Source organism: Cyprinus carpio, chromosome A10, assembly GCF_018340385.1.
Source record: "Cyprinus carpio isolate SPL01 chromosome A10, ASM1834038v1, whole genome shotgun sequence".
NCBI lineage: Eukaryota > Metazoa > Chordata > Actinopteri > Cypriniformes > Cyprinidae > Cyprinus > Cyprinus carpio.
The window spans coordinates 18757218-18778398 of NC_056581.1; the positions used below are offsets into that span (position 1 = coordinate 18757218).

General features: G+C 33.6%; 1 protein-coding gene across 2 annotated transcripts in view; it reads right to left on the reverse strand.

Moving 5' to 3' along the window:
• The window catches only part of LOC109098651 (myosin-IIIb), a 41662-nt gene that overhangs the window by 12468 nt on the left and 8013 nt on the right, over window positions 1-21181 (reverse strand). For both annotated transcript variants that reach the window (XM_042765644.1, XM_042765643.1), the window contains exons 5-17: window positions 13982-14084; window positions 13680-13836; window positions 12369-12471; window positions 11405-11530; window positions 7991-8099; window positions 7788-7904; window positions 6596-6696; window positions 5447-5533; window positions 4891-4956; window positions 3492-3605; window positions 3194-3305; window positions 1786-1829; window positions 1517-1579 (exon numbers count right to left, since the gene is read on the reverse strand). In XM_042765644.1, coding sequence (XP_042621578.1) covers window positions 1517-1579; window positions 1786-1829; window positions 3194-3305; window positions 3492-3605; window positions 4891-4956; window positions 5447-5533; window positions 6596-6696; window positions 7788-7904; window positions 7991-8099; window positions 11405-11530; window positions 12369-12471; window positions 13680-13836; window positions 13982-14084 — 1302 coding nt within the window. The remainder of the gene's footprint in view (window positions 1-1516; window positions 1580-1785; window positions 1830-3193; window positions 3306-3491; window positions 3606-4890; window positions 4957-5446; window positions 5534-6595; window positions 6697-7787; window positions 7905-7990; window positions 8100-11404; window positions 11531-12368; window positions 12472-13679; window positions 13837-13981; window positions 14085-21181) is intronic.

Here is a 21181-nt window from a genome sequence, read left to right on the forward strand (position 1 = left end):
ACAATTCTGAATTTATATATCAGAATTCTACATTTATATCTAATTATAGCTCACAATTCTGAATTTATATCTCAGAATTCTACATTTATATCTATTTATAGCTCACAATTCTGAATTTATATCTCAGAATTCTACATTTATATCTATTTATAGCTCACAATTCTGAATATCTCAGAATTCTACATTTATATCTATTTATAGCTCACAATTTGGAATATCTCAGAATTGTACATTTATATCTATTTATAGCTCACAATTCTGAATTTATATCTCAGAATTCTACATTTATATCTAATTATAGCTCACAATTCTGAATTTATATATCAGAATTCTACATTTATATCTAATTATAGCTCACAATTCTGAATTTATATCTCAGAATTCTACATTTATATCTATTTATAGCTCACAATTCTGAATTTATATCTCGGAATTCTACATTTATATCTATTTATAGCTCACAATTCGGAATATCTCAGAATTTACATTTATCTCTATTTATAGCTCACAATTTGGAATATCTCAGAATTCTACATTTAGCTAATTATAGCTCAAAATTCTGAATTTATATCTCGGAATTCTACATTTATATCTATTTATAGCTCACAATTCTGAATTTATATCTCAGAATCCTACATTTATATCTATTTATAGCTCACAATTCTGAATATCTCAGAATTCTACATTTATATCTATTTATAGCTCCCAATTCTGAATATCTCAAAGAATTCTACATTTATATCTATTTATAGCTCACAATTCTGAATTTATATCTCAGAATTCTACATTTATATCTAATTATAGCTCACAATTCTGAATTTATATCTCAGAATTCTACATTTATATCTATTTATATCTCACAATTCTAAATTTATATCTAAGAATTCTACATTTATATCTATTTATAGCTCACAATTCTGAATTTATATCTCAGAATTCTACATTTATATCTATTTATAGCTCACAATTCTGAATATCTCAGAATTCTACATTTATATCTATTTATAGCTCACAATTTTTTATTTTTATATCTCAGAATTCTACATTTATATCTATTTATAGCTCACAATTCTTTATTTTTATATCTCAGAATTCTACATTTATATGTAATTATAGCTCACAATTCTGAATTTAAAACTTGGAATTCTACATTTATATCTTATTTATAGCTCACAATTCTGAATTTATATCTCAGAATTTTACATGTATTTCTTGCAATTCTGAGCTTATAGAAAAAAAGACAGAATTGTGAGATAAAATGTCGCAATTACCTTTTATTATATATCTTTTTATCCTGTGGCAGAAACAAGCTTCCATAGAAATATGACCTGGACATGTTCTTGACAGTTTTCGTGGGATTAATAAATAAAAATTTTCGATATAAGCAAAACAGAGAAATGAACAGATGTACACATTTAAGTACATACACATTTAGATGCATTTGATTCGTCTGATTCTAGGATGCATTAAATAAACCAGCACATAAAACTATGATTCTATAGAAGTGAAGATTTACCTTGAATTGTGCGCCGACAGACTGCTTCCTGGTCGAGTTAAAGTTGTCATCTGCAACTTGTAGCTAAAATTAAAATGCACGCAGTCTTGTGGTGAAACGCTGCATACTGCGATCGCTCTCTGCTTTAAGTATCACTGATCTCACAGGAAAGACTAATGTGTCATTTGTACTCCTATTAATATGTTTAAACACCAGCCTATCAAGGAATCTGAGAAATATTACAAATATGTGTCACTTATGTGTCAAAAAAAATTAAATCTTAGATATACCTTGGCTTTCCGTGGCATTAGTGTGCCTGTTCGGGAAATTGTGGCTGAAAAAACAGAATAAATAAATAAATAAATATGTAAAATAATAATAATTATAATAATAAAGAAAAAATACTTTGGGAAAAAACATTGAACTAAATTAATTACAAAGCAATATATTTCAACAACAACAGCAATAAATAAATAAATAACATATAAGGGAAAAAACATTTAAAATATGTAATAATAATAAAAATAATAAATAAAAATAATGGTGTGTATTCAAAGCACACAACAATATACACTTTTTTGTTGGTTGTGGTTTGAACATCATAACTTATCTACATCTGAAATAATAATAATAACAATAAAATAAATATAAAATATATAAACTAATGGTCAAAAGTTTTGGGATCAGTAAGACTTGTAATGTTTTTTTAAAGAAGTCTCTTATGTTCATCAAGGCTGCATTTATTTGATCAAAAATACAGAAAAAAAAAACAGTAATCTTGCAAAATGTTATTACAATATAAAATAATGGTTTGTATTTTAATATCTTTTCAAATATAATTTATTTCTGTGATCAAAGCTGAATTTCCATCAGCCATTACTCCAGTATGAAGTGTCACATGATCCTCAGAAATCATTCTAATATGCAGATTTATTATTAGAATTATCAACAGTTGTGCTGCCAAATATTTTTTTTAGAAACTGCAATACTTTTTATAGGTTTTTTGATGAATAAAAAGTTTAAAAGAACAGCATTTATTCAAAATGTAAATATTTTCTAAAAATATAAAATCTTTGCTATCACTTCTTAACAATTTAACACGTCATTGCTGAATAAAAGTTTTAATTTCTTTCAAAAAAAGAAAGAATAAAAATTTACTGACCCCAAACTTTTGAACAGAAGTGTATATTTTTAGAATAAGATTTATATTTTAAATAAATTCTCTTCTTTTTAACTTTTTATTCATTAAAGAATCCTGAAAAAAAGTAGCACAGGTTCCAAAACAATATGAAACAGCACAACTGATAATAAATCAGCATATTAGAATAATTTCTGAAGATCATGTGACACTGAAGACTGGAGTAATGATGCTGAAAATACATCTGTGCATCACAGAAATAAATTTAAATTGAATGTATATTAAAATAGAAAAATGTTATTTTACATCATAATAATATTTCACAATAAAACATTTTTTTTCCTGTATTTTTAATCTAATAAATGCAGGCTTGATGACCAGAAGAGACTTCTGTAAAAACATTAAAAAATCGTTCTGATCCCAAACTTTTGACCGGTAGTGTATATTTACACACAGTATATATATTAACATTTTTATTTACTGTGTGCATGTTCGAACTCGCAACCAAATGTGTGATTTGAGCATTTACACTGATCTAACGATGTGTGAAGAATTCAGACCTGCGAACAGAACGCTGAGGAGAGGAGTGACGCTGTTGATGAAGAGCTCGCGAATGTTGGCGGGTATCGTGTCTCTGTTTTTCTCAAGAAATCCACTTGCATTGTACTGCACCTGAACGGACCACAAAAAGACACTTTAAGCAGGAATAATGCACACATTATGAAGAAAAACACCCTTATTAATGCGTGCCCTCTGGGAAGAATCCACATGCATCATTTAATTATTAACCAGCACAACAATTGCTTTGTTGATCTACATGAAGTCAGTGATCAGGTGAATTGTGCTGACGGTGCTCACCTTTCCAGCGTAGTGCACAATAGTGAACAGAGGGGTGTGGTTTCGCACAACCTCAAAGTTGGGAGCCGTTTTAAATTTGCTGTTTAACTTGTCAACAAAATCACGGTCAGTGGCCTGTGGGTGCAGAAATCATCATCACATGCTGTTTAATATAAATACTGATTTTAACGTGTTTGAGCAAATGCACAACAAATGCAGTCACATGACTGTAATGTCCTGAACGTGGAGCACAAATAAATGATATCTCCACTGTTCATATATATTAAATGCACAGAATGAAAATTAGCACAAATCTGATGTCTCTTTGTTGCTTATTTTTAATTCAATGGCTATTAAAATGAATGTTCCTCGCTTAATACAAGTTGAGCTTTATGTGAGCTCGTGATTATAACAGAATATATTTTCAGTATTTTAAAACAGTAATGCGTTTATAATGAGGCCAGGCATGTGGGAGGGTTTAATTTTGTTAAACCAATTAAACACATTATGAAAAATATTTGATATAATTTTAAATTGCAATACTGAAAATGTATATATAATTTAAATTTACGCTAATTATTACAAATATGGAGGATTACCACAGAAGATAAGTTTTGACCTTCAGTTTGTAAAATGCAAAAAACAAAAAGTTTCATTTTGCTAAAGCAATTAAAATATAAGTTTTAAATAAAAAAAAATAATTTTAAAATGAAAAGAAATTGCCATACTTAAATTAACAGATTTAAATTATAATACATATGTCCAATAAAATAAATAAATAAATGAATGAAGTATTTTTAATGCAGGTGGATGAAGGATTAACACTGAAAATATTTTTCATATTTCAGTTTATAAAATGCAAATGAAAAAAAAAAAATTTAAGGTATTGCATTAATATTATTATTAATATTTATATAATTAGAAATAAGTATTTTTAAGAAACTGCAATACTTAATTTTAATTATTACACCTTATTAAGTGTACAAAACCAACATAACAAAGGTTAGTATTTTAAATGCAGCCCGATGGAGGATTATTACATTAAATCATTTTCATACTTCTGTCAGTAAAATGCAAAAATAATAAAACAAAATATTAAACAATTAAATTGTTTAATATGAAAAACAAATACAATAAAATAAAAAAAAAAAACAAAAAAAAAATGAAAAAAAATGAAATTAAAAGTTGCAATGCTTAAAGAAAAAAAAATAAAAAATAAAAATATAATAAATTAGGTATAAATATATGTTAAATGCACAAAAAAAAAGCACCTGCTAAATGCATTAATGCAAATGCAATAAAAAAAATATAAAAAAAAAACTTCTGTTATTGTTTGTATTTATTCAAATAAATGTAATTGTGTCTCTATGGAGGACTTGGCAACATGTTTTGTTTTGTGTCTCAGGTTTAACTAGTGTACCTGAGGAAAGGCGCTCTGCTCATCCAGCAGCGAGAGAATCCCGATGGGTTTAGTGAGGAACAGGTCCTGAAACAGAGGAACAAACCTGGCATGGGTGAAAGAGTTTTCCATGCTGACAAGCTAAACAGTCCTCAGATTCACGTAACACTGCAGGATATTCAGCGGGTTTAGAGCTGAATGTGACATACATTTAATCTGCAGCTTTCCAAACAGGCGGCTGCTGAACAGCCGTAATTACAGGCCAGAGTTCATGTTTACAGAGCGGGAATCTCACATGAGAGTGAAAACAAGCTTCAGGTTTCTTTTAGCTTCCCATTCAGCAGCGTGCCGAAGGATTTGGGTCAGAATGCATGCAGAAATCTGAGAGAGATTCTCAAAGCTACGTGTCCTGCTTCCTCAGCATTTCCTGTGTTTGGGGTTTACCACACGGCCGTCTGCCAAACGCAGAGCTCGGTGTATTTTTGGAGTCAGAGAGAAGGAAAATAGGGGAAAAAAAGAGTTGGAAATAGTGCACAATAATCACGGAGGGTGAAAACGGTTCTGAACACAGACGTACCAGAATGGGTTTGTTGTCCTTGTAGGTTATGGTCTCCCATGTGATGCCTTCCTCTTTATATTCTTTCTGTTCCATCAGAAAAATGTGCTGGAGGGAAACGACATTGAAAATGTGATTATTATATTCATGGAGTGGCAAATCATGTCCTGTTGAAAGAATCGAACATTAAAGTGGCACTTAATGGTTCCTCACACATCCTCCCCCTTTTTTTCTTCAACAATCCATTATAAAATAAAGTTAAATGACTAATTATGTTTATTTTTTGTCCTTTTTGTCATGTTAAAGTAATGCATTTTTAATTGGGGAATGACAAGCAGGTGGGTTTCATTTGCTAAAGCAATTATATAAAATATAAATATTAATATAATTAATATAAAAAAAATAATATAATTGAATTTTAAAGAGATTGCAATACTTAAAAAAATTAATTACTACACTTTCAGGCATACAAATATGCCTAACATAACAAAAAAGTATAGTATTTTTAATGCAGCCCAGTGGAGGATTACCAAAAAAAAAAAATAATAATAATAATAATAATTTTGCTAAAAACAAAACAAACAAAAAAGACATTTTAACACAATTATATAAATTTTAAATTAAAAATAAGTATTTTTAAATATAATTTTAAAGAGATTGAAATACTTAAAAATTTAATAGATTTAAATTATTACAATTTTAGGTGTAAAAATACATGCAATATAACAAAAAAGCCTAGAATGTTTAATGCAACCCAAAGGAGGATTACTGAAAATAATTTTCATGCTTCAATTTGTTAAACGCAAAAAAAACTACATATATACTATGCATTTATAATGAGGCAAGACATGCTGGAAGGATTTAATTTTGCTAAAGTGATTATATAAAATATCAATAATACATAAAATAGGTTTTTTTAATTATAATTTGAAAGATATTGCAATACTTAAAAAATTTATAGACTTAAATGATTACACTTTTAGGTGTATAAATATGTCCAATAAAAAAGTATATTAAAATCAAACCAGACCAAAGAAAAACAAACACAGACGCCTTTTATCTTTCGGCGCTTCTGTCGTTTTACTGAAAGACACAATCAAAAAGGAGAGTGTTTGAAGACTCAAGCGATATGAAATATGTTTTCCTATACAAATATGTAGCATGACTTACATGATTGAAGAAATACTGGAGCTGTTCGTTAGCCAGATTAATGCAGAGCTGCTCGAATCGGTTCACAGCGAAGTTTTCAAAGCCAAAAATGTCAAGGATTCCTGTAAAAGAGCAAACCACGAATGTCACTCATCTTAGGTAAGGAATTATTTTACTAAATAAGAATTTACAGTTTCAGAGAAATGACTGGTAGGAATGAAAAAAGCTGAGCTTTTAATGCCATGTCAGTAGTTATGGCTGTTGTCATTGCAAGAGTTAATTTACTACCAATCACATAGGAGTTATATTGTATTGTGTTATAATAAAATACAAATGCAATAATCCAGCTGACAAACATGGCATTTAACAACCAGCCAGAAAGAGATGAAGAGTTACAGGCTAGTTACATTCAGTTTGATAAATGAAAAATATGCAGGAAAATTTTAATATCTGCACCAAACAATGGTTAGAGTGTAATCTTTGCATTTTGAAGGTTAAAGGAGCACTGACATTCACTAATGACAGGCCTCTAGTCTGTGAATATTTCTATTTGAACACATATGTGACCCTGGAGCACAAAAGCAGTCATAAGGGTCATTTTTAAGCTTTCCATTGATGTATGGTTTGTTAGGAGGAAAATATTTGGCTGAGATACAACTATTTGAAAATCTGGAATCTGAGGGTGCAAAAAAAAAAATCAAAATACTGAGAAAATCATCTTTAAAGTTGTTCAAATGAAGTTCTTAGCAATGCATATTACTAATCAAAAATTCGTGTTTGATATATTTACGGTAGGAAATTTACAACGTATCTTCATGGAACATGATCTTTACTTAATGTCCTAATGATTTTTGACATAAAAGAAAAATCTATAATTTTGACCCATACAATGTATTTTTGGCTATTGCTACAAATATACCCCAGAGACTTAAGACTGCTTTATAGAGTAATTATAGAGTAATTATTTATAATATGTAGTACGTCAGCCAAAGAGAAACCTTTATCAGCTGAGCCAGTGTTATTTAAGTATTATTTATACACTATTATAGTATTTATTAAAATTTTGAATTAGATTTTATTTTCATATTTTCAATATTTAAATTATACTTGAATTAATTTTTTATTTTAGTTTTAGTGATTTAAAATTTTCGTTTTATTTTACTGTAGTTTTATTTTGAATTAGACAGAAACAAGTTTCTGGTATATGTCTTACCTATTTCACTGAGCTCCACGTCACAGTCTACTTTAGGAGCGAGCAGCTCGTTGATTTTACTGACGATCCATCCGAACACGCGACCGTAGGCCACTTTAGCGATGGAGTCTCTGGCGTCTGAAACGACACGGTGGTTTAAAACACACGCTGATCAGTGTGAAGGGTGTCAGATGCACTAGTGACTTCAGAGTGAAGCTGTGCACCTTCAGCCTGCTGCTGGTTGTGGAGTCGCTGGATGGCTTCTCCTCGCGTCACTGACGTGGTGCAGGTCAGACTCTTCAGTAAATCCTCTTCCTGAACCCCAAACTGACCCTGCTTACAGAAACAAGCTCACACGGTTTTGCAAAGAAGAATGCCCTTCTCTTAGGGCTGCTTGATGCATCGAAATAAAACAAAATCACAGAATTAGCTGATCACAAAGGCTGCGGTTTAATTAAATAAATATATGCACTGCATGTTGCAGAGTGTTCATTTACATGCAAGGGGCTCATTATCACTTAGATGCTTTAACATGCATTTGAAAACCCAATGTGTGCCAACCACTTTCCCAAACATGCAACGAGAAGAGCTTAACAGCAACAAAAATAAGCTTTAAGAGTGCCTGCATTTTTTGTCAAAATACAAATGTGATGGTTTAACATTTACAAAAAAAAAGACTAAATTTTAAAGCTGTAATGTAAAAAAAAAATACTTTTTTTTTTAAATATTCCATTTTTTTATTTGTCAGTAAAATATTACAAAAAAATTGTTTTTAATTTAGTTTTTTGTTGTTGTTGTTGTAATAATAGTAATGGTAACACTTTGCAATTAGGTTTCATTTGTTAACATTAATTAATCTTAGATAATATTAATACAAAAATTAACAAACATATTAAAAAAAAAAACTGAAATTTAAAAAAACATAAATATAATTAAAAAGTTTTAATTAATGTACTTTGAAATAACATAAATGTGAAGATTTTTTTATTAACTAAAATTAACAAACGACAATAAATGCTGTAAAAATATTAATACAACTAATGTTAACAAGTTAGACCTTATTGCAAAGTTTTACATTAATAATATTATAATAATAATTTATTAATAATTAAAAACAAAATAAAAATAAAAATTAAAAATGAGCAATATTACTATAAAATGAATAAAATAATATATGAAATACATTTATAAAATAATTCTTCTCCGAATTGTCAATCGTCTCTCCCAAAACAATCGAGCTTTGAGTATTATTTTATTATTATTATTTTTATGGCCCAAATTGTGCAGTCCTACAAACAAAACACAGAAACCTGGGATTTCAACGCCAATCATCTCACCCAAAAAAATTAAAATAAACTAAATCATTCTAAACCAATTTTCAAAATGTCAAACACAACAAATGTAAGGAATGAACTGTGCAACCAAAAAACACACACACACAAAAGAAACAGACCCTGCCATTTCGAAAGAACAATGAATGTGACCAAGACGCAAATGTCACACAGAAAAGGTCAAGCTAATTTGTGCGTTTAGATGCTGGAGGCTGTTTATGGACACATATGCATTGTTACAACAAAACACAATGAATTAAATGTGTCCGTAAGTTAAAGTTGATCTGTACAGAAATCGTCCTGCGTCAGAGAAATGCAGCATGCTACTATTAACTGTCTCATACGTGCAGAAACCTGAAATAGAGTCTAAACATAGCCACCTCTGGCCTTTCTGTGCACTCGGTGTCTTATCGTTAAACACCAGATGTAGGCAAATTCACACCTCCTTTAGTTTGCTCTTAGAAGAGTTTCTTTGTGTGCACACAGGCCGTAATTCACCTGATTAAACAGCAGCCTAACATTCATCTCCCGAGAGAACCCAGTGTATGTGAGGCCTTTCTAATTTAAGAGTCACTATTGCTGCAGCTCGTGGTTTGGTGATGTGAACAAACCTCCAGCAATAAGTATTAGTTCAGTTTGCCTCATCCTGTGGTTCCTCAAGTCATGTGTTTCGGTAAGGAGATAATCAAATGCACTATTTTCACCTGCTCGGCCAGAAAACAAATATGCAATTTCTATCCAATGAAATATTTCAAACTGCAATTTTCATGAGTGAAATTACCAATAATAACAATAATAATTATTATTACTATCATTACTATTATAAATATAACAATTATTATTATAAAAAAAATAGCAAAAGGAAATATCACTATTGTAGTATTTCACTGTAAAATAAAAATAATATAATACATTTTATTTTACAGTACAACAATACTTATATTTATGGTGCTAAATTCCAATTATTATTTTAAAATTTTGTCAGCATTTATTGTGATTATATATCAACAAGATTAAAATAATAACAATAATAATTATAAATAATATATTTTATTATAATTATTATTATTATTATTAAATACAAATATTAAACAAAAATAAATATTACTATTGTATTATTTCAAAGGAAAATTAAAAATAATATAATACATTTTAATAATTATATAATAATAATAATAATAATTATTATTATTATATTATAATAAACAAAATAATTATTACTATTGTAATATTTCATGTAAAATAAAAATAAATTATTAATTATTATTATTATTGCTGTATATTATTATTATTAATAAATAAAAATATGCAACAAAAATAAATATTTCTATTGTATTATTTCAATGTAAAATAAAAATTGTATACTATATTTTAATAATAATCATAATTATTTAAATTATTATTATTTTTATTATTATTATATTCAACAAAATAATTATTACTGTTGTAATATTTCATGTAAAATAAAAATTAATTATTTAAATTATTATTATTATTATTATAATTGTTTTATTATTTTAAAACAAAAATTATTGTTATAACTAAATTAAAATATTCAACAAAAATAAATATTACTGCTGTAATATTTCACTGTAAAGTAAAAATAATAAAATACATTTTATTTTACAGTACAACAATACTAATATTTACAGCTGTCCTAAAATCAAAGTTTTGGCCATTTTTGGCAGAAAACCTTCTCTTTTGTTGGCAACAGCCGGTTTATAAGCACTTGTTTAGGAAGATGGTTGTGTGATGCATTCCCAAAAGCACGCTATAATTGACTGAAATGAACCGAGCTGCACTGAGATGCTAAAAACACCGGTGGATAATGAGCTGCTCACGTGTAAATGAACACAGTGCCACGCTTCACTCTCTGAAACACACAGCACATGCATTTATTTAATTAAATCAAATCAGTTTTTGTGATTTAATAAATTGCACAAATCGTTACAGCCCTACCTTAACCAGAGCAATGTATATTTACTATAAAAATTTAGGTTATTAGAAACTGACGTTTTAAAATTCCTGAATTTGCTCTGCACGTAAACTCTGCTGCATCGTCCAAAAGCATTACAAATCTAAATAGATCTTAGAAACCATTATGCTTTTGGGAAACACAGGCTGACAAACTATACTCCTTTGCCTATTTCATGCACCTACTAAGCATTTGAGGTTTAGGCTATTTGCATTTTGAGCTTCTCTTACTGACCGCCTTCACACTTGTCACGGTCTGGTGTTAAAAATAATTTTATGTGAATTGCGGCAGTTTCACAACTAACATCTTTGAGAAACAAACAGGAAGCTCACCGCAGTAGCTTTTAACCAGCCACGTGACGCCTCGGACACCTTCAGAGCATCACTGTCTGTCGTCTCAAAGGCGATGTTCCCCAAAGACAGAATGCCAGCTAGAATAGTCATCATGTCCACCTTTTCCTGCAAATGAGATGTGACGGTCTGTCAGGGCTTCTGCAGGTTTTATAAAGGTACATTTTAGACCTTTTCAAGACCAAGTAAAGAAAATTTAGGGAATAAATATATCAGTATGGTCTCTGAATGACAGCGTCTTTTATTATCAATGCTTCAAAGTTTCACATCTCCATTATGTTTTAGATCTCCAAATATAGATCTCTCTTCTCAAAACCACTGGAATATGCAAATAACTTTTACAGTAGTCTTGTTTTCCAGTGCAAATGTCTTAAGATTTTTAATAAACATTTACTTGAGAGGCAAAAGGACAAAATAAGTTCATCAAAAATTCTTCAAAATGAAGTGAGTTTATGATTAAAACGAGAACAAATATCTGCCAGTGGGCTGACTTCAAAGGGAAAATAAGTCCCGAATGACAGATATTTGTTCTCGTTTTAAGCATAAACTCACTTAATTTTGCTCTTAAAAGACTTGTCTTATCCCCCTCTCACATCAAAATATAGTGTCTCTATATAAAAGTGCACAACATACACTTATAAAAAACAAAAAAACTAATAACTAAAAAACACATCACAACAAAATAACACTTTCTGCTTCGATTAAACATCCTTTTAAAGGCTTAATTTGTGGAAGGGCCAAATTAAGACAAATCCTGGTCTACAAAACAAAATCTGTAACATGTATTGCAAACACTGCACTATTTTTAAACTTTATGGTACTGTGGTATATAAATTTTTTTTTTTTTGAAGTACACATATTCAATGTAGCATCTTATTTAATGAGTAAATGTTATATAAAAGCTTTTCAAACCACAGGACACACACAGGGAAGGGTTTGTTCTTACCTGCTCCTCAAATCCTACCATGTCCATGGCGTTACACACTTCAGCATATTTCAGACGCCAGGCGTGAACCACGTCTTCTTTCCCAAACCTCCCATTCAAATAACTGACAAGAGCAAAGAGATGTCAGCTTACTGCTGGATTTTCAGAAATTTGATTAATATTGTATTGCAGATCAGTTTTATATTCGATTTTTAACCAGCTTGAAACACTAAAGACAATATTTAGTGAATACAGTGGTGTTATGGGTTAAATAGGAAACCCATTGGCTTTCATGCACTTCGCTGAAAATCAACACACAAAAAAAGTGGGTAAAAAAACAGAGAAGCTTTATGTCAAAATATCAAATACATGAGTACTTATAAAAACTTGTAAATGTTAATAATTTCTTATATTTTATATATTTTAGATGCAATAGAGGTTTTATGGATTTGCACGATTCTTTGGTATTTTTATTCTTTAGTAATTTTTATTTAGTGGTAATTTAGTGATTTGCATAGAAACCAATAGGGGTCCATTTGATTTCCAACCAGGATTCTTATAGTTAACTAAAGGTGAAACTAAAATTAAAACCATAAAACCATTTTCGTTACTTAAAATAAACGTTAACTGAAATAAAATGAAATATAAAAAAGTTATTTCAGCTAGTTTCCAAAGCAATAATTATATTGCCTATTTTAACTTAGTTTCACTTGATGTACTTAAATAACTAAAACTGAAATAAAAATAAAAATAAGACATATAAAAACAAGAAAAACTACAAAAAATGGAAAACCCACACAACAAAATTTCTAAAAAAAAAAAAAAAAAAAAAACGGAAAACGGAAAATATAAAAGTAAAAAAGATTCAAAATATTAATAAAAACTACAATAGTATGATATAAAAAAAATAAACACTTTCCAACACAGTGTTTTTGGTAAGTAAAATACAGTTATATTATGTCTGTAATATCTAATTGCTTAAAAAAATATCTTATATTAGTCTAATATTGCAACATTTATTTTGTAATACTTTTGTGTAACCCAAGCCTTGCTAATCTAATGAATTTGTTAAAATCACTGTAACCTTGAGTGCTTTTGAATGTGTCTCAACCAATCAGAATTTTGCATCACCTGACAATGTTTAGTATCAACCTTTTACACAATGAACACAGTACTAAGAAACTCGTCGTCCGTGCCACAAATAGTTCTGTGAGAGGCATTGTGTGACACACCTTCAATAAACTGCATGGATAAGATGCTAATCTGTGACCTGCATCGTGAACAATGTTGCTGATCCGGTTTCAAAAGCACATGACATCACAGATGACTCACCGGTAGCGTGTAGGATCCAGGAGGCCGTATATCTCTTTATCCTCCGTCGAGATGCCCGCCAACATGAAGTAGAAGATATGGAAGTTCTGCTCACCCTCATCCTGATGAACCACACGGGATTTCTCCAGGAGGTACTCGTTGATTTTGGCCCCTTTTACTAAAACGATATCGAAAGTCAAGTTAATGTTCAATCAAAGAATACTAAATTGATTTATTGGTCTAGAAACACGCCCAGTGGAAGTTATATGATCCATTACGGTCAGTGGGAAGAGCGTTATCTTTTCTGTCTGTGGTAAACAAACCTGAAGAGTTCTGGAAGCGGAGCTGGATGTATTTCCCGAAGCGACTGCTGTTGTCATTCATGACCGTCTGAGCATTTCCAAAGGCCTCGAGAAGTGGATTCACCTATTCAGACACAATCATGTTAGGCAGAATCTAAATACAGATGTAGGAATCTTTGGTTTTCAAAAATCATCCCAGAATGCACCACAAAAACTGGTTGAGAGAACGCGACATGTTTTGGTCACAATATCAATTTGTTCACTATCATTGGTCTTCTTCACAGTTTTCTTGTCAACATTTCTATTTCATTTAGTTTAACTTGATGTACTAAAATAACAATTGAAGCCAGAATTTCTAAAAACAGTATAACACACACACAAGCAATATCACACTAGGCTGTAGGTAATCACAGGTTTATACAACAGTTGGATGGCACAAGTGTGTAAACACATAAGAAACAACAAAAACCCCACTTTTATGTAAAAGCTCACTGTATTACATGTAGAGTATTATGAGAGAGAGATGGACTGAGAGTGTGATTACCTGCATCTGATACAGCATTCATTCTTCAGCTCAATCTCATATTCACAATAAAACATTAGTAATAACTTCCACTCACTAAACCAACATCTTTTAAACACTATCCCTTAATACATCAATGTTCATTGTGTTTGTTAACTGCCCAAATAACTCAAGTCTTACAAGCTGTTGTTAAAAGTAAAAATAACTTCCGTTTCAGTCTCTTTCAATATAAAAATCTTTACCGCTGACTCGTAAAACAGTCTTCATCTAATGGCAGAAAAATTTAACTAAAATCCCCATCACGAACACTCACTGCTATTATGTATATAAAATATAATTTAATAAATAATAAAAAACAAGAACAGCCATCATAAAAGTTTCTAGGCAATTCAGTCAAAAGTACAAAGGCAGCGCTCTGATATACAACATTGAAGTTACATAAAATATACGTGATGAGATTTTGCTCTCAGACAAAACTATTTAGTCTTGAACAAATAATAGATTAATGAGACCAAAGACTGCCCGTTAGAATTACCCAAAATTAATTATATCTCATGTTTAATCACGACAGAGACATCAGATTTGGCTGAGGTGAGGCTGATCTCGGTGGGTTCATGTTATCTTTATTAACAAACTGCATATTTTAAGTCTAAACAAGTAAAACCACAAAAAAACTCCAAAAAAAAAAAAAAAAAAAAAGTGAAAGTGACGTGACATTCAGCCAAGTATGATGACCCATACTCAGAATTCGTGCTCTGCATTTAACCCATCCGAAGTGCACACACACACTGTGAACACACACCCGGAGCAGTGGGCAGCCATTTTATGCTGCGGCGCCCGGGGGGAGCAGGGGGGTTCGATGCCTTGCTCAAGGGCACCTAAGTCATGGTATGGAAGGGGGGAGAGAAACTGTACATGCACTCCCCCCACCCACAATTCCTGCCGGCCCGAGACTCGAACTCACAACCCTTCGATTGGGAGTCCGACTCTCTAACCATTAGGCCACGACTTCCCAAAAATAGACGTTATCTTTATTAACAAACTGCATATTTTAAGTCTAAACAAGTACATCGCCTAAAAAACTCTTAAAACTACAATATCGTGACTCAAAAACAGTATTATTTTTAAATTATAATGGATTTGGGGGTCCGCCATGACACTCTGTGAGAAATACAGCAAGCGGAGTAATTCAAACAGTGAAACGGTTGGAGTTTTGTTATCTCTAGAATATTATACTCCTCTCAGTCAATCAGATTCAAGGACCAGAAAGAACTGTTGCATAAATATATATACACAAACACACATTAATCAATTATACATCTATGTATTTATAAAGATATAAATATAATTATTGACACACACACACACACACACACATATATATATATACAGTGCCGTGAAAATGTTTTTGCCCCCTTCCTGTTTTTTTTATATGTTTTGCATATTTGTAACACTTAAAAAATTCTGATTACTGCCAGACCTGTTGAATCAAGAAATCACTTAAATAGAACCTGTTTGACAAAGTGAAGCATGCTTAAAGAGCAACACATCATGCCACGGTCTAAAGAAATTCAAGAACATATGAGTAACAAAACAGTTGACATGTATCAGAAAGGAAAATAAAACAAAGCCAAATCCAATGCTACTTCGACATAGACACATAACCCACAATACACAAAAAATTAAAAACAGGAACAGTGGTGAACCTTCCCAGGAGTGGGCCGCCTTACAAAATTACTTTGAGAGCACAATGACGACTCATCCAGGAGGTCATAAAAGAACCCAGAACAACATCTAAAGAACTGCAGGCCTCACTCGCCTCAATTAAGGTCAGTGTTCATGATTCAACAAGAAAGAGACTGGGGAAAAACAGCATCCAAGGCAAAAGCCATTGCTGACCAAAAAGAACACAAAGGCTCGTTTCACATTTGCCAAAAAATATCTTGATTATCCCCAAGACTTTTGGGCAAATATTCTATGGACTGATGCGACAAAAGTTGAACTTTTTGGAAAGTGTGTCCCATTACATCTGGCATAAAACGAATACAGCATTTTATAAAAAGAACATCATATCAACAGTCAAACATGGTGGTGGAAGTGTGATGGTCTGGGGCTGCTTTGCAGCTTCAGGACCTGGATGACTTGACATAATTGATGGAAGCATGAATTCTGCACTCTGTCAGAAAATCTTAAAGGAGAATGTCCAGCCATCAGTTTGTGACCTCAAGCTCAAGCGCACTTGGGTTATGCAGCAGGACAATGATCCCAAACACACCAGCAAGCCCACCTCCGAATGGCTCAAGAAAAACAAAATTAAGGTTTTGCAGTGGCCAAGTCAAAGTCCGGACTTAAATCCGATTGAGATGCTGTGGCATGACCTTAAACGGTCCATTCATGCTCCAATGTGGCTGAATTAAAACAATACTGCAAAGAAGAGTGGGCCAAAATTCCTCCACATCGATATGAAAGACTCATTGCCAGTTATTGCAAATGCTTGATTGCAGTTGTTGCTTCAAGGGGTGGCACAACCAGTTATTAGAATTGGGGGCAATTACTTTTTCACATAGTGCCAGGCAGGTTTGGACAACTTTTTCCCTTAATAAATTAAATATTTATATCAAAACTCATTTTGTATTTACTCGGGTTATCTTTGTGTAATATTAAAATTTGTTTGATGATCTGAATCATTGAAGTGTGACAAATATGCAAAAAAAAAAAAAAAACAGGAAGGGGGTAAAAACACTTTCACACCACTGTGTATGTGTGATCTGAATCTATATAGATAGATAGATAGATAGATAGATAGATAGATAGATAGATTCAGATAATTGTTTGATGATCTTAATCATTCAAGTGTGACAAATATGCAAAAAATAAAAAACAGGAAGGGGGCAAAAACATTTTCACACCACTGTGTATGTGTGATCTGAATCTATATATATATACATATATATACATATATATATATATATATACAAGATTCAAGATTCAAGATTCAAGATTTTTATTTGTCACATACACAATTATATAGAGCATATATAACCAGCAGTGAAATGTGAGTCAGGTCCGCTCCATGGACAGTGCAATTATTAAAGAATACAACACAGATGAAAATATACATAAATATAGCTATGAAAGAATGAAATAAAAGTAAAACAATAAAAATATAAGAATAAAATATAAAATATATAAAGAGATGTATACTGTAGAATTTAAATATATAGTGGAAAATAATGTGCATGAAAGTAAACTGCAGTCTTAAAATAATAAGATACACAGGAATGTACAAGAGGCAAATGTTGCAAACAGGTTGACACTTACAGTATGTCAATGTGAGGTAGTGAATGATGAATGTCTTACTGATAAAGTGAATATTAAGTGGAGACATGAAGATGTTAAGAGGCTGGTTTTGAGTTTAGGAGCCTGATGGCCTGGGGGGAGAAAAAAACTCCTCCTAAGTCTCTCAGTTTTTTGACATCAGGCTACGGAAAACGCTTACCAGATGGCAGCAAAGTGAAAAGATGGTTACTGGGGTGAATGGAGTCCTTGATTATTTTAACAGCTCTGCTTTTGCAGCATTTGAGGTAGATGTCCTGCAGAGAGGGGAGAGCAGACCCTGTGATGCGCTCAGCTAAGCGCACAACTCTCTGCAGGGCTTTGCAGTCATGACTGGAGCTGTTCCCATACCACACTGATATACACTGAGTCAATACACTTTCAATGGCCCCTGAATAGAAAGTTTTCAGGATTGCAGGTGAAACCCTGAATTTTCTCAGCTGTCACAGATGGTACAGTCTTTGCCTGGCTTTATTAACCTGTGTTTGAATGTGTGTAGTCCAAGTCAGGTCCTCGGAGATGTTTACACCGAGGTACTTGAAGCTGCTCACCCTCTCCACAGGGGTCCCGCTGATCATTAGAGGAGTATAGGGCTGCTGCTGTCTCTTCCTGAAGTCAACAATCAGCTCTTTAGTTTTGCTCACATTCAGAGAGAGACAATTGTCCTGGCACCATGATGTTAATTTCTCTACCTCATCCAAGTATGCGGTCTCATTATTGTTGGAAATGAGGCCCAGAACCACAGTATCATCAGCAAATTTAATAATAGATGTGGAGCTGTGGGAAAGACACGCAGTCATGTGTTGTAGAGAGAGTAGAGCAGGGGGGACTCAGGACACAGCCCTGTGGAGCTCCTATGTTCAGGGTGATGGAGTTAGAGGTGAACTGGCCTACTTTCACCACTTGAGGTCTGCCGGTGAGGAAATCAAGAATCCAGTTGCATAGTGAAGAATTCAGGCCGAGGTCCATGAGTTTAGAAGCTAGCGTGATGGGGGACTATAGTATTGAAAGCTGAGCTATAGTCGATAAATAGCAGCCTTACATAGTTCCTGTTATTGCTGTCAATGTGTGTGAGAGAAGAGTGCAGGATGTGAGAGGATGGCATCATCAGTGGATCTGTTGGGGCGATAAGCAAACTGAAGAGGGTCCAAAGTATCCGGGATGGAGGAGCTGATGTAGGTTTTTAACCAGTCCCTCAAAGACCTTCATGACTATTGATGTGAGGGCAACTGGACGATAGTCATTCAGGCAAGAGGGGTTATTGTTCTTAGGCACAGGGATGATGACAGATTTTTTGAAGGGAGGTGGGAACCACCGATGTAGCAAGAGACTCATTAAAAATGGATGTAAACAAACCAGCGAGCTGATCAGCACAGGACCGCAGAATACGGCCAGAAATCCCATCAGGTCCGGCTGCTTTCCTGACATTCACTCGCTTTAGAGCCCTCCGAACCTCGTCCTCAGACACGGTGATCACATGATTATGCTGCTCTGAATGCTGTTTCCTGACGCGCTCATCGGCAGACTCGCGCTGCTCAGATTGCTTTCAAAGCGGCCCGTAGAAAGTGTTTAGCTCGTCAGCCAGCGACGGATCTGCTCTCACCTCTGCAGAGGATTTATTTCCAAAGGCACAGATGGTTCTTAGTCCTTGCCACATGCGTCGGGAGTCATTGAGCTGGAAATGTGACTCTATTCGTTCCCTGTATCGGAGTTTGGCGGCTCTTACTGCGCGTCGGAGAGCATAGCACGATGCTTTGTACTCACTCATGTTTCCCGACAAAAGGACCGGCGTTGTAAGCAGCAGTGCGTTTGTTTTACTGCTGCACGGATTGTACTGTCCACCCAAGGTTTCTGATTAGAGAAGGTCCTTATAGATATTGTATCCGTAGCTTGTTCGGCTAGCGTGTTTTACAAAGCTTAATGCTACATCCGTGAACTCGCTGACGTCAGATGAACTTGCCCGAAACATGTCCCAGTCTACGTCATCAAGAGCCACCTGTAGCATGGCTTCTGAGTGGGCGGACCAGCGCGCGTCACCACCCTCTACACCGGGGTTTCTTGAACGAGCCTTTGTTTATATTCCGGTGTGAGGAAAATGGCGCCATGGTCCGATTTGCCGAAAGCCGGTAGTGAGCGAGCTTTGTAGGCATGCTTAAACTGAGTGTAGCAGTGATCCAGTGTATTCGGTCCTCTGGTTGGACAGGATACATGTTGATAATAATTAGGCATAACCTGCCTGAGGTTGGCTTTGTTAAAGTCCCCAGCCATGATAGCAGTGTCAGGATGTTTGTTGATGTTGCTGCTGAGCGCATCGTGAAGCTCGGACAAAGCCAAACCGGTGTCAGCTTGTGGTGGAATGTAGACAGCAGTAACGATGATCGATGAAAACTCCCGGGGAAGATAGAATGGGCGGCAAATAATAGATAAAATGTTCCAGATGAGGCGAGCAGGAGCGCGACAGAGTGGAGATATTCCTGGGGCCACACCATTTCTTGTTAATCATGAAACACACTCCTCCACCCTTGGATTTTTTACCGGCCTCGGCTGTCCTGTCCATCCGTAAAACAGAGAAGTTTTCAGACGGCGTTACAGCAGCGTCCGGGACCGAGGGGCGTGAGCCATGTTTCAGACAAACAAAGGATGTTACAGTCCCTAATGTCCCGTTGGAAACTTATCCTGGCTCTAAGATCGTCCATCTTATTCTCCAGAGACTGACATTGGCGAGCAGAATGCTCGGTAGAGGAGGACTGTGAGCTCTTTTTCTCAGTCTGTTGCGGACCCCAGCACGTTTCCCGCGGTGTTTCTTGATCCGTCGCCTCGGGTGGTTATTCAGGTGGCCATTGTTCATCTCGGTGTTCCGGAGAATCTCAGATGGCCACGATGGGTTGGAGGATAAAGTGTCCTGGAACAGGTTAGTGAAGCGGTATCCAATGTCCAAAAAGTGTTCCTTTGTCGTAAGTGATCAGTGCAGAGGTTATGTGTGCAAAAAGAGAAAAAGCAAAAGTAGGTAAAAAAAGTAAATAAAAACACAATCTAAGCGGAGCGACCTGGACGGCGACCGAACTCAGCGGCGCCATCTTGTTAGACAGGGCTCCAAAAAAAAGATCGGCCCATAGAGAAAAAGCCGTCTGTCAGCCAGAAGTGTTTTGTAGAGTCGGCGCGGCTCTGGCCCATCTCACCGATACCGAGACTGAACCGACAGAGACGCATTTCAGCCAGAATCAGCCCGAGTGTTAATGCTATCTGGGTATATATTTACATGTTATAACTTAAAAATCTGAATTTTGAATGTAATGCATTTTTTTGCCTAATTGTTTTGCGATCAAATCTTTTGCTATGTTCACGTATTAAACTGAGACGAT